We start from the raw sequence: 16453 nt of genomic DNA, 5'->3' as shown, positions 1-16453 counted from the left end.
AGATTTTCATCAATTAAAATTCTGTTTTCCTAACATTCGATTGCGCCTGAGTATAAAAATTACGTTTCCTAAAATATGTATTGTTATCTTCACAGCAAACACAGCAAGCACAGTCACCAATAATCTGGTCACTTCACATACGCGTACCCTACCCCGTACCCTATATAAGTGGCATCCCCTTTTTATCAACGCGTCAGACTCATTCGCTCATTTACGAGTTCTTATTTATAACCTAAAATTTCGAAAGTCCCTTAATCCTGCCATTGCTAACACAATGCTACCGATTAGCTGTGAGATTGCTCGAAGTGGGAAAACACAACCTCACTGATGCAACGGTACGGTAGTCGGGTAGGGATTGGACCGGGTGGGTAATGCGTCAGTGAACCAACGCCGACCTACGATGGCTTCGTGACGGCGAATCAGACGATCGTCTGCTTTGTGTTTGACGGAGCTAACGATTTAATTAGCATCGTCGTGATTTTATTAATACTTGTTTTCGCCACCCTTACACGCCACCCGTCTAGCAGATCACTACCAGCAGGAATGCAGGTACATACATCGCAGTGCAGTTTTTTGGCTGCGTTAGCGTGAATCATGTGTTGACGCTATGATTAATGATGGTACAAAATACGTCGAAAATACCCAATCCCTAACAATAATAGGTAACATAATGCAGATAGGAAAGAAATAATATGATGACAGATGATGCTGAAAACGACCAGCAAAAGGGTATTGTTTGACTACTGAATGACAACTGCTTTATGTGGTCATAGATTAAAATCTGGCCAGAAATGTGAACTTGAAATATAAATGGGTATGAACACATTTTTTCTATGTATGTATGGATAGATATATATTATTAATTGTATTTTTTAAAGTAGAAAAAAGAGAATAATCTAGTTATAATAAAATAATTTGGTTGTTTTTTTTCCTATTAATAATCAAATGGCGATTGGCGAATGTTTTTATTATATTTTTGCAATATAATTTCTTGAAACAGTGAGCAAAAAGCGTTGTAAAAGTGGTAGCCCATACTTAAAATCCTTCTCAATGTTAACAATGCCGGGACGGGCATTATGTAACACACACTCGTAAAGGGCTGTAACTCAATAGCAACACACACGCACATTCACGCATGATAGTTGACTTTCAATTGATCACCGCTTTGAAAAGTCAGTTGATGGTCGATTGCTATCAATCGTTGCCGCTCCTCCCACGTAGGTACGTTGTTAGCGAAGGCATGGGAAATGTGATCGAGTTGCGTATGGTGAGTGCAAACTATGCTTGAATGAGTGCTCCGCACCGGCTGGCTGATTGGAAAATCAATACCGAAACGTCGATTCCACGACTCCCATTAGTCGTCTATTGGACGGGATGCTATTTCACCGCCGAAGGCTCCGTCAGTACCAAGGGGATAGTTTTAACGAGCTGTAAAGCAAAACTGTGCACTACAAATTTTAATGGTTGTAACGTCCTGCTCTTTTAAGCCTTGCTGCGGCGTTGGTTTTACTTTTCCATCACATAATCATAGGTTAACAATTCACAAGAAGAATAAATCGAAGCATTTCACCTTCAATAGCAATGCTGCAAAACCTTTAAGATGCTTTCCTTCAACTACAGCCAATCTCATCAGCAATGCAGTACAGTGAGTTAGTAACTGCCAATTTGTTCTTAATAACGCTTCAATAACAATATCGTTTCACTAACACAGGACCGCTAGAAACGAACGCCACCATTGAACGCCGGCAACTGGTTCGCTTTCCACGCGGAACGAGGCCATTGGCAATGAGTGCCGGGGCATCCTAACGAAAGGCAGAACAAACAGTACAACAGTGCCGAGCACCTGGGCCTTGCACGGCACGACAACCGCACACCGCCCGGGCCGATGAATTTGTACTAAAATATTCATACACTGATTGATTTATGCTCATTGCAGTGCGCACCGACCGGTCGCATTCGGAGGTTTCCATTGCCAACCCATGTGCGTCTTTACCGTTGGCAACGTTTTGAGTGCCGGGAAGACGATTCCCGCTTGCAGACGGTTACTAGCCACCAGCTTTCACATTTATTCTTCGTAGCATCTTATGCTCACTCTGTTCGCTCCGCTCTTTCCCTGTCCGGGTCGCTTCTTTTGCTCCCATGAAGCATTACTGTTTTGCTGTATGAGATGATATGGAACGGCGTGACGGTTCGAAGACGGTTGCATTCCCAGCCGGGGAAAACTTTTGTAATTCGTTACGTTCCAACGGCGAGCAATCAGATCGCAGTGCAGCCAGTATCGCCGGATAGTTTTCCTTTGGTGGGGTGAAAATGCTTCTCCTTCCTTCGACAATCAATCATCGATCAACGGTTCGAGCGGGAGACCGGTTCGGCCGTAACATCATATCAGATCGCATTACTGTGAATTATTAACACACCCCGACCGATGTGTCGATTGCTTGCAGCGAGCAGGAAACGGGCAGAACCGGCGGCCGCCACTACCGAGATATTACTTTAAATTATTAAAACTGAAACTACACCTTTAAAGCAGCGCATCGTGTAACGTGCAGCTGGGATTTGGTCGAGTTCGTTTGATTCAATTATTGGCACTGCACCATTCGGGATGTACAAACGCTTCGGGTTTGATCTGGATCACTGGAATCATCGGGTGGGCCCATTTTCCATGTCGTCGTTTCGGGCGCATTGTTTTGTGCTGTTTCGTGCGTCCCAGTCGGTTGAAGTTCCGCGGGGCTTTACAATTTTCGTGCCCAGAGCTGGCTGGAATTGATGGGATTTTTAATCTCTTCACAAGCTTCGCTTCATTTGTCCGATGTGGCAAGGGTTGCACTTGCCGCAACATAACACAACCGGCTTAACGATGGTGCTCTGTTGGTGGTTGTTGTCTATTGGATCGATACCGCTTTTTGCCGATTCCTGTGCGGTTACTTTACGGCACATGTTGTGCACTACCAACAATGGGGCTGTGCAGTGTGTACCACATTGTGGCCTGCATCGTGTACTAGAGGCATTATGAGCTTTTGGTTTATCATTCGCTATTTTACTCTGTTTCATAGATAAATGTGTATTAAGGTACGGTATGCAAACATATTTGTATAGGAATTTGTAACAGTGAATTTGCCATTTTTTGTATATGATTTTGTCACAAACATCACATTCTTCACATGCCAGCAAACACATTCAACGTTCCCCCGTCCAGCCGTCGTCGTGGATCATTGTACGACCGAGTGCGCATCCGAGCCGGTTTCGGTATTTTCTCCTCCGAGATGCGGAAACACTTCCACAGACAGTACCGAATCTCGAGCGAGTCAAAGAAGAGCCTACGCTCGTACCAGGACACGTGGTGCGGCGCGTATCGATAGCGCTCCCGCAGCGGCGGATTAAGACTCGGAGCGTGGTCGAAACGATTGTGTAGCACCTGCGTAATGTACGCGTTCATCGATCCCGACCGATGGATCCAATTGATCAGTGTCATCACCGCCATTATCGTGGCGTGAATTCGATTGTTGTGCTGTTGCTGCTGCTGATCAGCGAGCATCGACGAATCAGGATCGGTAGGATAGTTGAGAAACATTTTCTGAACCTTCAGCAGCAAACAGCTGACAGCGGACGCAGTGAATCCACTCGGTGCCTCGACGAGCAGCGTGCAGAGCAGCTGGTAGAACACCTCCACGTTCATCTTCCGTTGGCTGTGGCGCTCTATCGCCTGCAGCAGGGCTTGCTCCAGATGAACGCGTTGCTCGACGAGCAGCTCCTGCAGCGGGGCGAAATCGGTCGCCAGCACAATTTCGTAGTACGTGTCCATGTGGAAGATGGTGGGCGACTGAAACTGGTTCGGGTTGTGCTGTCCCCGTTCGAGCAGCTTCGTCAGCACCTTGCAGGCCAGAATGGAGCGTGTCGGGTCTTCGGAAGCGATGCATCGTAGCAGGTACTCCACGATGAACGTGCTCACCTGGGCCGTATGCATTCGATTGCGCGGGTCGTACACAGTCATTGTGGAGGCGGCATGCTCCACCGTGGAACCGAACTCGATCCGAGCCTCGTCCGACATGTCGGTGTCGAAGACGAGCGGCAGCATCATGACGAAGAATGAGTACAGATCGCCAATGGAGAGGCGGGGTATGAGGTTCTTCAAACACTTCTCGAAACCACGCCGTAGCTCGTAGATCTGGTTGCGGCTGGTACCGATCATGACGCTGCTGTGGTAGAAGCGCACCAGCTTGGACAGCTCGGAGTATTCCATCAGATCCCAGCGTTGCGACACGATCACGATCTGCAGCACGGACAGCATGTGTCGTACCTGGCCGATGTCCGAGAGCGCCAGGAAGCGTTCGATCCGATCGATCAGCTTCGACAGCAGCGGGGCCGATGGCGAACGACACTCGAGCACGAACATCAATATCTCTACGCAGATAAACTCCACCTGCCAGAGGTTTTCCGTCTGCAGAAACTTCAGCGTCGTGTCGATCACCTCGTCCAGCATCTCCGGCACGAGCAGATCGATGGCCGCCTGGAAGAGCACCTTCGCGTCAGCAAATGGCTCCTGGCGGAACCGTTTCAACGGGCTCGGTCGTAACCGCAGATGGGCCACATAGTTCTGCACCAAAATCAGCGAGCACTCGAGAATGGCATCCCGTTCTGGTATGTACTGGACGATGTGGCGCTGAGACCGGGTGACGATTTGCCGTAGAATCTGCCGTTGGAGAAAGAGGTGCAAGAGGGTGCATGACGAAATAAAAAAGCGGCTGCTTTCTGGTCTTCTGTCGCCCTACCTTCAACGCTCTCGCTTCTTGGATGTTGGGCGAGCGGATCGTTGGGTCCAAAAATACTCCACAGGACGTTTTAAGCTGATCCACGAGTAGGCGCGTTTTGGCGGAGGTTAACTTTTTCCGCGAAAACAATGCCGAAAGTCTTCCCATCCTCGACCAACACCGATACCAGATGCATTTCGCACACGTGTGTACGCTGCAAAGTACGCGTGTGTTTCTGTGTTTGTTTGTCTGCCCGAGACAAGCATCTAAATATAGCCTACTTATCTGAGGGTTCAGCTTCCAAAACAACGAAGGTAACAAACCGTTCGCTAAGTGTGCTTTGGGGCAAAAATGTTTTCTTGAGCTTCTGAATTTAAAACGTTTGGCTCTGTAAGTGTCTGCGTGTGTGTGTGTTTTGTGTGTTGGCTCGTGTATTCTACCATACCTAAAAAACAATTTCGTCTGTTTGAGTTATTCTGCCGGAAAGAATGCCTGCCATTGTGCTTTAAACAAGTGGTGGTGCCCTTTCTTGTGCCGAGGTAAGGAGAGAAAAATTGCGCTACGTATCTGCGAAAGAGCGCAGACGGGTATAATGTGGGCGGGAGAGCGCGAGGGTACGCATGGACAATTTTCCTCCCAGCACTTTCCAAACAATTGTTTTGAAAGCAATCTGACAACGGCACTTAACCTCAAGTGGCCAACCCACTTCAGCGGGCGGAGAAACAAACGCGTGTAAAATTCGGCAGCAGTCCTTTAGAGTCAACCGAGACGGGGACGTCGGGGGTGCGAAGGGGACAGCGTCTCAAGCTTCGTCCGTTTCTCAGCAGAACGACAAGAACATAGGAGGTAGAAGAGGAAGGGGGATTTGAGGTGGTGAGAATAGAACTCTCATATTCACATACCAACTGTCCGTCCATCTGTTTGGATTTGGGTGTAGTTGTGAAATCCGTCCACGTCCGACCAAAGCAAATACCGGTATATCCTTGCGTTTCGAGCAGTTCCTTATGGTGTGTGATGAAACTCTTTCGAGCAGTTCGTCGGAACGCAAGCAAGAGTACTGGTGAGCGCAGAAACGGTGAGCAGATCGATTATTCCCTCCCATGCTCTCAGCATCTCATACGGCACTGAACATTGGCATGCCTTTGCTGCGGTTCACACTATTTACTCTCGTGTGCACACACACACACACACACGCCATCGTTTGCCAGAGTGTAAGCGCGGGAGAAACAAACGCCGCTCGGGAGCAAACGGCCCAATCGGTCCGAATTTCGCTCTGCAAACGAACTGGCGCCGCGCCGTACGGCGTGGCACGCGAACCAAACGCGTTTCGGGCGCATACCGTCTTCAGTTCGATTTCAGTGACGTTCAGCTGCGGTTCGTCGTCGAGCGGTCGAGCGGACGTGAAAAAGGACGAGATACTGACAAAAAGAAAATCTACACACGCACGCACACATGCAAACACAACACGGCGCATGCATAGGTTCATACATAACGTCGGCGGACAACTCTCGGACCGCGGCCAAGTGATTGAGGTGTAAACGTTGTAATTCTGGAAGCCTGTGTTTCGCAAAGCAAAAGAACGCAGTACAAGCGGAGAAAAGGTGTGAAGTGAATGCGAATGAAAACAGCCTGCGTGGGTATGTGATAAAGTGTTTGTGTGTATTGTGTGTGTGTATGTGCGGGAGTGAAATGTGTTGCTACCAGCTGATACGCTGATTGCGCTGTCACATAGATACGCACATTGAGATGAAACGAGGATCGATCGCGTTCACGCAAAAATGGCTGCATCCTTTAATTATGAGAGTAAAGTGAAATACAGCGGATAATCCAAAACAAGTATCGCGCGAGTGTGGGTGTGTGTTTGTGTGTATTACGAAATAGAAAATTCCAGTGGAAAGGTCGGTGAGGTGTTTGTGAAACAATCCAGCGAGATCAACTGGGCGACGAAACGATAAAAGGGGGTTGATTGGATGGTTGGTTTGGAATTTCCATTTACGTGCGCACGGTGAATCGGCAACACTGTGCGACGCCATGTGAGAGCTTATGTGAGTTTAGCACAGCAGTGTGTTGTTGCACGACGTGCATAAAAATCGTGTATCGTGTTCGCTGTTCCGAGTGAAGATTACTCACTGCTGATCAACCGTTGATCTCTGTGCGGTAGAAGAGTTTGGGGAAGAGAAGAAATTGTTTCATTTGTGATGTTTCTCCAGCAGTGTAATTAGTGTAACGATCTGGTGCGGTGAAGGTAACTGGAGTGTGTGAACGACCTGCCACACCCTGTTACCCGCTGTAGAGTCCGGGCAGGGGCGCCATTGTGCGAAGGATAGTGTGAAGGTGAATAAAATAATCTAATCAAATATTCAACAATTATCGACCAAAAAAGGGCCGCCAGACCCGACTCCAAGACAACTGGCGAGTGCGTGTGTTTGAGTGCGTTTGTTTGTGGGTGTGTGTATCTGTGTGCTTCCGCTGTTTGTTGGCGATGTGCGTGCGTAAGAGATGAACGAGCTAAGGTTGTAAATGTAAAAAAAGAAACACACAACGTACAAACAGTACACGACTGTGCAGCCGTTTATTTCTACAACACCGCAACGAAAAGGATTTTCCTCAACCTTCAAGCAGAGAAATAAAACAAAACAACAAGGTGATTTCCTTCGACCTCTTCTAACAAGGTACACCCAAAAACAACAGGATGGAGAAAAAAAACCCCTAGACACATACATACACACACAGAAGCTTTGCGCACCTTTTACAGATTCCAGAAACGTGCAGGACTCTATATTCGGAGTTTCCTACACTTTTCCCTTCTCGTCTCGTTCTTTCCCTGGATGGTGTAGATTTTGGCTCCTTCAAAATGGCAGGTATTTTTGCACCGAGCGAAAAAGGGTCCAAAAACGAGATCGTGCCACACTCGTTGAAACGGAAATGGGATACTAATCGCATCCGTGCGAGAGATAACGGTGGCGGACTTTAAAAGGATATTTCATCTTCCCCTGCAACTGCTGCTGAGACCCTCTTCCACAGAGCGCTTGCCCCTCTGTCTCAGGAAGAGTAAAACCACAAACCCTTTTCACGTGCCCGCGTACACTGGCGCAGGCAATGGTGGTCGGGGTAGAATATCAAAGCACTGTGTGGCATCGCCTTAATGCCGGACGTCTTTATCTCACATCGGACGGTCGCCCGGATGCGACCGAGGGGGTGGAAAGCAAGGGTCGGAATCGCGGCGAGGAAGCTTAAGTTTCGTGTAACAATTAGCAGACGGATCTGCAATCGGCGATGTGTTGCCGGATTGTTGGTGCGCTTTGCCATATTGAACAACTTTTCACATTTCCACATTTTCATGATCTTGCTAATGTTCGTAAGTGTCTTGTCGGTACGCAAAAGTGGGGTGGAAGTGATTTTGAGCCTTCATGAGCTGAGACTGCAGTGTGTGTCTGTTGGTTTGGTTTGGGGTCTGTTCTCTGTCAAAAGACAAAAAAAGCAACACAATCCAGAAGCGCGCTGAATCGAAAGGTATAACGCTTCATAACGCTTGGTTTGGTTTGAATATTGCCCACGCCACTTTCATTTCGACGCAAGTGTTCAAGAAGCAAACGAAACGCACATCTAAATCTAGCCATTTTCGTTCGTACCATCCCATCCGATTCATCAAGGCAAATACATCAGCTGATAGGAGCAAACGGTAGCGCAAAAAGCGCATCACAACGAGGACAAGTGAAAGCAACTTCGACAGTCGCAAGATGCTGGAGGTTAAATCGGTTCGGTCATTATCTGCCACACAGCCGAAAGGGGTGTGGTTGGGTACCATTTCGGTTGCCGTCCGGGGGAAATGTTGTGGGATGGTTAACCAACGCCCCTCGAGCATGGTGCACCCCGATGGGGTCGAGCAGTGCCGCGCAAATGAAGCACTTTCCCCAGCGTTGGACGATAAAGACATTGATAATGAGAATGAGGACGGTTGTGCGCTTTCGCCTTTGCTGCCTTCTCCGGGGTGGTGGTATGGTAGGACTAGGATGGTTAAAACAAGGTCAAACTGGGGCCGCTGCCTCGGGACCCATTGTAACGAACTCGGTCTCGATGGTTTGTTGTAGTGATTTGGCCGGATCGTCTGGACAGTGCCTTTGTGTGCACTTTTGTGCTGTAATAAGGTGATTTGTATTTTTCGAGGCAAATCTCTACTCGTACACAGCTTGAATGTTAATGCACAGTGTGGCTCACAGACTAACAAATTTACGTTTGTTTTCGGTAATGGTTTTTCTCTATACATCTTGTTTTGTGTTATATTATAGATAATAGATTTCGAGTGTTTTAGCAGCGTTCTTTTCTACTGATTGTATCTTTCTATGCTTATTGTATGAAACAAGGCTTTTAAAAATAAAAATAAATCTGTTCCGAAAAGAAAACACACAACTCCTCCATTCCATCAAATGCATTTGATGTGTATATAGTCAAGTATTTAAATTCAACAAACCTATTTCCATGCTGAAAATACAATTGAGTGCGATTAAAAAGGCTTTATCATAAAATTTGATTCGATCAAGCGTGACATAAATCCAATGCTCATTTTGCCGTACACGCTATTACAGTGAATGTTGTAAGGGCGAAAGCTTAAATTTAATTAACCATCTATGAGAAGCGGGTCGTTAGAATGAAAGCTTTTTGTTACAGTTTTTATCAAAACCGTTTATCGGAAAGGTTCATCCATCGTTGGTCATAAAGTTTTCATTCGTGGGTGTAAATTGGCCCAACATCACAGATCGTAATTTAGATCGGCTGATGAAACGTTTAATTACTTCACATAATGGGGCAGTTTTCAATTTTGTCCATCTATTCACGAACATGGCAAGCTATACAAAAGCCAATTTGCGCTGTTTGATAGTCGATTAAAATAATCGTATCATAGCGCAATAGTGTTATTAGCTACACATGTGTTAACCAGGTAATATCGTTACAAAAATCGCCTACTAGTAATCCTTGTATTTTACAATCAGCGTAAGAACTCTACAAAACTAACCAACTATCACCATGCTGGGCACTTGTAGTATTTAAAGTTTATCTTATTTTCTTCTTGCGCAGCGGGTATGACCTATTCCTTAGTTCGTCCCTTGCCTATTATCTCCGTCAAACTTTTTCCTCGGAACTGACCTTCGCTAATGGTATTAATATAAAGTTTATTGCATCCACTGTGGGGAAGATCATGACACCGAAAGAGTGAGGCACAAATAAAAAAAGATACAAAACAAAACGAAACTTTTGCACCAAACAACGATTGCGGCACAGCGCAAGAAGCAAACAGTTTCATTCTACTTTTTTACCGGTGCAAGCGCGTTGCACTTCAACTGTGGACTCTGTGAGGCTCCTGCAATGTTTTACTTTCAAAGAATTTTTCGTTGCACGGGAAAAAGTTTTACTCAGTGCTGGGACGAAGGGGAAACAATATGGGAAAATGGCTCCGTGTGACTGGAGCAGATGGTTTGCTGCAATGTCACAAAGTTATTGATTAAGTGAATGAGATACTTTATGAGTGGCACAGCGGTGTGACCCTTAGTTAGTGTTAGTTAATACAGTTTCGGTTGAGAGTTAGTCTTATCACGCAATTTATTTCAATGGCAGGAGGATTAATTATGTTGAAAGTGCTGTGTTTGAATGATAACAAAACATCGAAGCTGCCAATATAAAGATAATTCCTAGTAGAATAAAGATCTTATTTTTATTTAAATTGACATTATTACGGCTTCGGCCGTATTGTCGAATAAATCTATAATATTAATAGCGGTATTGCCTTATGGTGGAGACGCCTGGTGATGGAGACGCCTGGATATTAATCGCCTGGATATTAAAATAAATAAATAAATAAACAATATTTGTAGGTATATAATAATAATTTCCATGGCATAATTTTCCAAATTAATAATTAAATAAGTGTATGTATATACATGTATTGAATGAATGTATTCAGTATATCCTTCCAATGAGCTGGTTGTAGTTGTTGTCCTCCTGATACACAAAATATTACATAATCCAATGTTAAAGCTTCAACAAAACATACACCTCCCCATTATCATCTCATTTATAGTGACGTAATTAGAGCGAAAAAGGAAAAGAATCAGCCATAAGAAATATTGGAAAATTATGATAAACTATTCTCTCTATCAAAGACAAGGTAGACACGAAACGCACACGTTTACTGGCTAACTGAAGCTCGTTAGGTCACCATAAGAATACCTTAAAAAAAAGAACGTGAACTGGTAGCAAAAACTGACGACAGTAGTTTTTTCTTGTCAAACAAACGGCACTATCGCTTATCAGTTGATCGAACAGCTTTTTCCCCTTCGTTAAACAAGTCGTTTCGATGATGGGGCGAACGTAGCGACCACAGGTTATAAAAACTACGCGGTCTAGATTTAGTCAGGGCACAATTTGTAGAAGTGGAGAAGCAAAAGGCAAAACCAACACTGCTGTCTGGCAAAGATGTCGTGACCGGTGTGTCCCTGCCCGGTCCGGTAGTGGTCGTGGTAGTCCGAGACGCGAACATCTATCCATCGATGATTGCGAACGTCAAATTGAACAGGACACGGGACCAGTAGCTGGAAACGATTGACCGTTTTGTTAGTACGTTTGCACTGTGCCGGAGTGTTTTCGTGCCTGACCAAGCCAAAAGCGAAAAACAAAACAAAGATACCAAGAAACGGTAGGCCATTAAGTGGCAGCAGGTTATGTTTATTACACAATATTTTTACGATGATGGATTATGACAATCTGCGGGACTGCGAGGCAAAGGGCAAACGCCGTGCATTGGCACTGACGCAAAGCGACTTGAACGAGCTGCGGGCCGCTTGCGTCCAATCTACACATGCCATTTGTTTAAAGCTCCAGTAGACGGTGGGGTGTGGTCATGATTGATTTATTGATTGTTTTGACAGCATGCTTTGAAATGGGCTTCAACGTAGAAGTGCATTTTAAAATGTCAGTTTAAAATGAGAAATATTGTAGAACACTTTCCAAATCAAGGCGTGTTTTTGTGTTTATATTGCCAAAACAAAATAAATTAAACTAAATTAAACTTAATATTTTTAAACTGACGGAAATGATAGTTATAAGTATTGCCAGATACAATGTTTGATTGATTATTTTATCAATGGTATTAACTTGTCTCAAGATTACTGTAAGTTTGCGGGCCATATACATCTTTAAATGTATTACATCATAAGTTTTGCGTAAAAAAACTGTTTATACAAAAGAAAAGAAAAGAAAGTATTTTCAACCACTATCAGTTCAAACATTTTCAATTAATTCAATTATTAAAGTAATCGTCATTCAAAATACAGCAGGCAGGATTTTAAAAATTAGAGAGTTTTGATTTATAGCAAAACAATTCGCCCAATGACATTTTAAGATATTCTAACTCATCATGTTTGATCAGCGACTTTAACTAATGCTAATACTTTCCGAACATGAATTGTACGATCGATCGAATGAGTCCAACGCTCGAATAGTAACTTACGCTCACGGGAGTTCCATTTGATTGCGATAACAAGTAATGACTTTTGGCACCCGGTCAATGATACTGAACACACATCTCCAGCTGCATCGAAAGGTGCATAAAAGTTTGCTGCAATCGTAAATATCATTACAGACGTTTATGGCGCAACTGCCGACAGAGATGGAAATATATTCGATTTGTCCGATATGCAAGCTGAGTAAATGGTCGATCCACTGGCTGTGTGCTGGAAGCGAACAATAATGACGATCATGATTATGATTATTACTATACCGTGCTGGTACTGGTCAGTTCAAAACGAGGTCAACGTAAACGTTCAAATCGCCACAGTAGTAAACATGTGCGGCTTGTGAAATCAACGAACGAATTACGAGCAAGTCATAATTGCAGTTCTATAATAATCTATGACGAATAATTATACCCAAACATTTCCCGGGATACAAATGAGATTGAATTACACCAATAAGGGCATTCGCTTCATTCACCATTGATCGATTGGAAAGCGTTCTGTCTATTTATCTGTGGTTTCCACGAAAGCCTACAACATCCATCGGATATTCCAATTTACAGCTTTTCACAGAACAGGATACGTTTCCTGAGCGATGCTATGAAAGGTCGTTCACAACTATATCACCGTAACTGATTCTGGTCGTTCCGTAAACATAAAAAAACTTCTTTTTTTGTTTTATCTGTTTTCCTTCCCTTCGTCCGATTGAATATCGTGCCCAAGGCAAATAGAAACATTTCCGTTTTGGCTTAAGGCTCTTACTAAGCTCTTGTGGATGAATAGTTCATAACACACCGTCTTTTGCCTTTGATACGTAACACTTTCTTCGGTGGGCCGAAAATCATTACGAAAATCTATTGGACCCCCCCCCCACCCCCCATCACCACCACTGTCATTCCTCAGCCGGTATGATGGGGACAATCTGAACGAGTTTGTCAACAACATCTTCGTTAGTTCACTTCCAGCGAGACTCTTCGGACCACGGCCCGTCCATCAGCACCGATGTCTCTGCGAAAATCCGCCCCGTCAAGGGTGTCATCGTTAGAGCGCTCGTCGGAAGTATATGGGATGGTCGCATTTGATTTTCGCTTTGCCCAATGCCCGCAAATCCATTCCGAGAAAACCACCCATCATTATTATGATAATCTGTGCTGTCCCTTGAAGAAGCCCGGCAAACGGGAGGGATAAGGGTGAGAGGGCCCAATACTGGGACGGAACTGAAACAGCGACAAGAGCAAGATTCCGAAGCAAATTAGTTTGCTGTTAGGTTGAGGATCTTTTGTTTCCCAGGGGACAAAAAATCCATCAGAAAGCATTCACTAGTTTTGCTTCCCACTCGGTGCGGCTGAGGGAGACAGAGAATGAAGGGAGACGTTAAATGACACCAGGACGACCTTTTGCGTAGTGTTGTCCCTCATCAAAAGTCGGTTTTCCGTCGGCATTGGAACCGGTTGGTCTACGTTTTAGATCGAGAGGTTTTTTTCCCTGTTGCCATCTGTCACTCTACTAGGGACGTCGGACAGAGAAAGGGACAATTTATCTTCATGTCAGAATGGGAGGGGTGATTTTCAAGATGTTTCATCATCTTCAAAAGAAATCCTTTTTACCGATTCCACTGAAAGCACCAGCAGATCATACAAATCCCACGTGTGATTAACTATTTTGCATCTTTACTCAATTTAATTTCGTCGAAATTTCTTTTATTTTAATGTTGTATTTTTAGTGATAGCACCGACTTAACAACATGCCCGTCATGGGTTCAATCCCCAAATAGACCGCGCCGCCATACGTAGGACTGACTATCCTGCTATGGGGGGGGGGAATCAATTAGTCACTGAAAGCCAAGCCCACAAGTGGATACAGGCAGGCCTTGACCGACATCGGTTGTTGAGCCAAAGAAGAAGAAGAAGACCGACGGAACCGCTAGTTGATAATTTTTAATACTTATCGACTATAGTTTACTGGTTAATCTTGTTCTTTTTTTTAGTGTAACGACCTTGGCGGTCCTTGCTACGATGGAACGGTCCATTCTAGACTTGAACTCACGACGGGCATGTTGTCAAGTCGTGCGAGGTACCATGGGAACTCTGTTAATATGTACTTTTTTGGTAAAAGGAAAGTAAATCACCGAGGTACGATAAATATTGTATAGAAAATAAACGTTCTTCTCCAACAAAGTCATTTGAATTCGGAAATGATATATTACATCATCCATTCACGGTACCAGTGCAAGCATAGTAACTACCCTTTTACCGCAAATTTAAACCAAGTCTCAATCCAACGCGCTTTCAGTATTTCGCTTCTCAAACAGCAAGCACAACCATAAATAAAATAAAAAATCGACACATCCAGTGATAAGTAAGTGTCGGAAAGTAGTGATATTAGCATATTTATCGCTTCGATCATCTCTACACCCTACGGGGTAGTGGCCGTCCGTGCCGCACAATGCCACAATGGTCCGCGCGGGTGGCATAAATCAATGAAAGTCAATGTCTTATCTTACCGAGGCAAGGCAACGTAAGGACCAGCGGGATCCCATGCAAATGAGCGACAGCTTTTCCATGCGCGTGGTGCTTGAGCGGATTGAAGCGGATCGCCTGCTGGTAAAACAGGCACCACGAGCATCAAACATCATCCGCTCTTGTTATCCTTTTCCCTCCGTCACAATCCTCCACCGTCGTTTCCAATTCCTCAAATCTTGATAGCTCATCTTGACCGCAATCTGTAGTTGCGTCCCTAACGAAGCGATGGCACAAAGCGGGGATTGTGTGCGGTTCAGGCAAGTAGCGACAAAATCGTTGGTAATTTAACCTTCTGTGCCCTCAATTTGATGGTAGGGATAGGGCTTAAACGAGTGAACTTTTCGAGAAGAAGCTTAAAAGTGCTAAGCCTGCGAAAGGGATTCCCTCGCTAGGCTTAGTAATATAACAGATGGTTTCGTTATCGATCGAAATATCGATCGAACGTTGGCTACTAACATGCACGCGAGGTCAATGACGTGCATGCATTGTGTCATTTTACGGTTCGTGCCGACGAGGAATGCCGTGAAAGGTATTAGTATTCATTAATAAATGATCAAAATAGTAAAAAAACCTTATTACTGAACTATATTATTTCGATCGAGTATTTCACACACCGAAAGCAGTCTATTGTTTGGTGATGTTGTGAATGGACGGGAGATGTTATTGTCTTGGATTAGACCAAACAAATAGAAAGGTACAGAGCGCACACGGTACACCGAGCACGCGAACGCACTGCAGTACAGAAGAGAACTGCCTATAAAAAGATCAAACCCCCATTAGCCTTTATTTTTAGCACTAAATAAAACTCTTTCCATAGCCGCCTCTAGCCGCACCACTAGCATGCATGGGTGACTTTCCTGTACACCTTCCCCTCTCGATCCAACCTGCCACTTTCTTTCTGTCCGTCTCATTTCTCCCATCCCAAGTGTGTGTGTCGAGCCGTTGCGTGAAGCTGGTTAAAAATAATCCACTCATCAACTGATAGACCCGCGGTATTTTACGTCCGATGATACCGTTAGGAGGAAGTGGAGCTCCAGGCAATGGCGAACGGCTGGCGGTAGTTACGAAACGGTGGACAACGGGAAGGGTTTATACCATGCTACCGGTCGGGTTTCACCGATACCGGGAACGGCGCTGTCGGGTTGTCGTCCATTCGATCGTTTTCGAAGGGAAGAAATTCGGAAAATTCCACACCCCAAAGAAAAACAGGTGTACATACACACAACTTCTGCCTGTGCTTGGTTCGCACCCCACCTCGTTTTCCTCGCCCAAGAACGTCCCTGCACACCTTTCTACGGTTGATGTGATCCGGGTGATGAAATGAGATTTTCGTCCCATCTTACTATGCACCTTCTTCTCGCAAATATGTATGTGTGGCCGTCTGGTGCACTGTGAGTATGTTGTCAAACTGAACCGGTGACAGGAAATTTGTGAACACGTGGTGTGTTGTGGCAGACGCTACACACGCGGCTTCGTGTCTATTTTTTGCAATCGATACAACAACCCCATTCCATCCCGATATCAATCTAGTTGCCGTGAACCGTTTGCACGGTTACAGTTACAGTTACAGTTGAGGAAGAGAGGGAGAGCGAGATAGAGAGAAAGAGAGATATATAGTGATATATAGATAGAGAGAAAGATAGAGCGTGATAGAGAGAAACAGAGAAAGACAAAT

The 16453-nt window shown here is 44.9% G+C and overlaps 3 protein-coding genes across 9 annotated transcripts in view; 1 reads left to right on the top strand and 2 right to left on the bottom strand.

Annotated features, from left to right (window-relative positions):
• Nucleotides 1-16453, bottom strand: part of LOC1271543 (uncharacterized) — a 178745-nt gene that overhangs the window by 33881 nt on the left and 128411 nt on the right. The gene's annotated exons all lie outside the window — the stretch shown is intronic.
• LOC11175851 (uncharacterized) lies at nt 1053-5901 on the bottom strand. Its single transcript, XM_003436576.2, has 2 exons — nt 4770-5901; nt 1053-4690 (listed from the first exon to the last, which is right to left on the bottom strand). The coding sequence occupies exons 1-2, from the start codon at nt 4914-4916 to the stop codon at nt 3158-3160; spliced, it is 1680 nt and encodes a 559-aa protein (XP_003436624.2). The 5' UTR covers nt 4917-5901; the 3' UTR covers nt 1053-3157.
• The window catches only part of LOC11176136 (uncharacterized), a 129685-nt gene continuing 119197 nt past the window's right edge, over nt 5966-16453 (top strand). For 3 of the 7 annotated variants that reach the window (XR_009764524.1, XR_009764521.1, XR_009764523.1), the window contains exon 1: nt 5971-7420. The gene's annotated coding sequence lies outside the window, so the exon portion shown is untranslated. Of the gene's footprint in view, nt 7421-16453 lie in introns of all 7 variants that reach the window. The other 4 variants (XR_009764526.1, XR_009764522.1, XM_061640975.1 and 1 more) reach the window with 4 other exon arrangements.

This window comes from Anopheles gambiae, chromosome 2, assembly GCF_943734735.2.
Source record: "Anopheles gambiae chromosome 2, idAnoGambNW_F1_1, whole genome shotgun sequence".
Lineage (NCBI taxonomy): Eukaryota > Metazoa > Arthropoda > Insecta > Diptera > Culicidae > Anopheles > Anopheles gambiae.
This window is presented reverse-complemented; position numbering and strand designations above follow the sequence as displayed.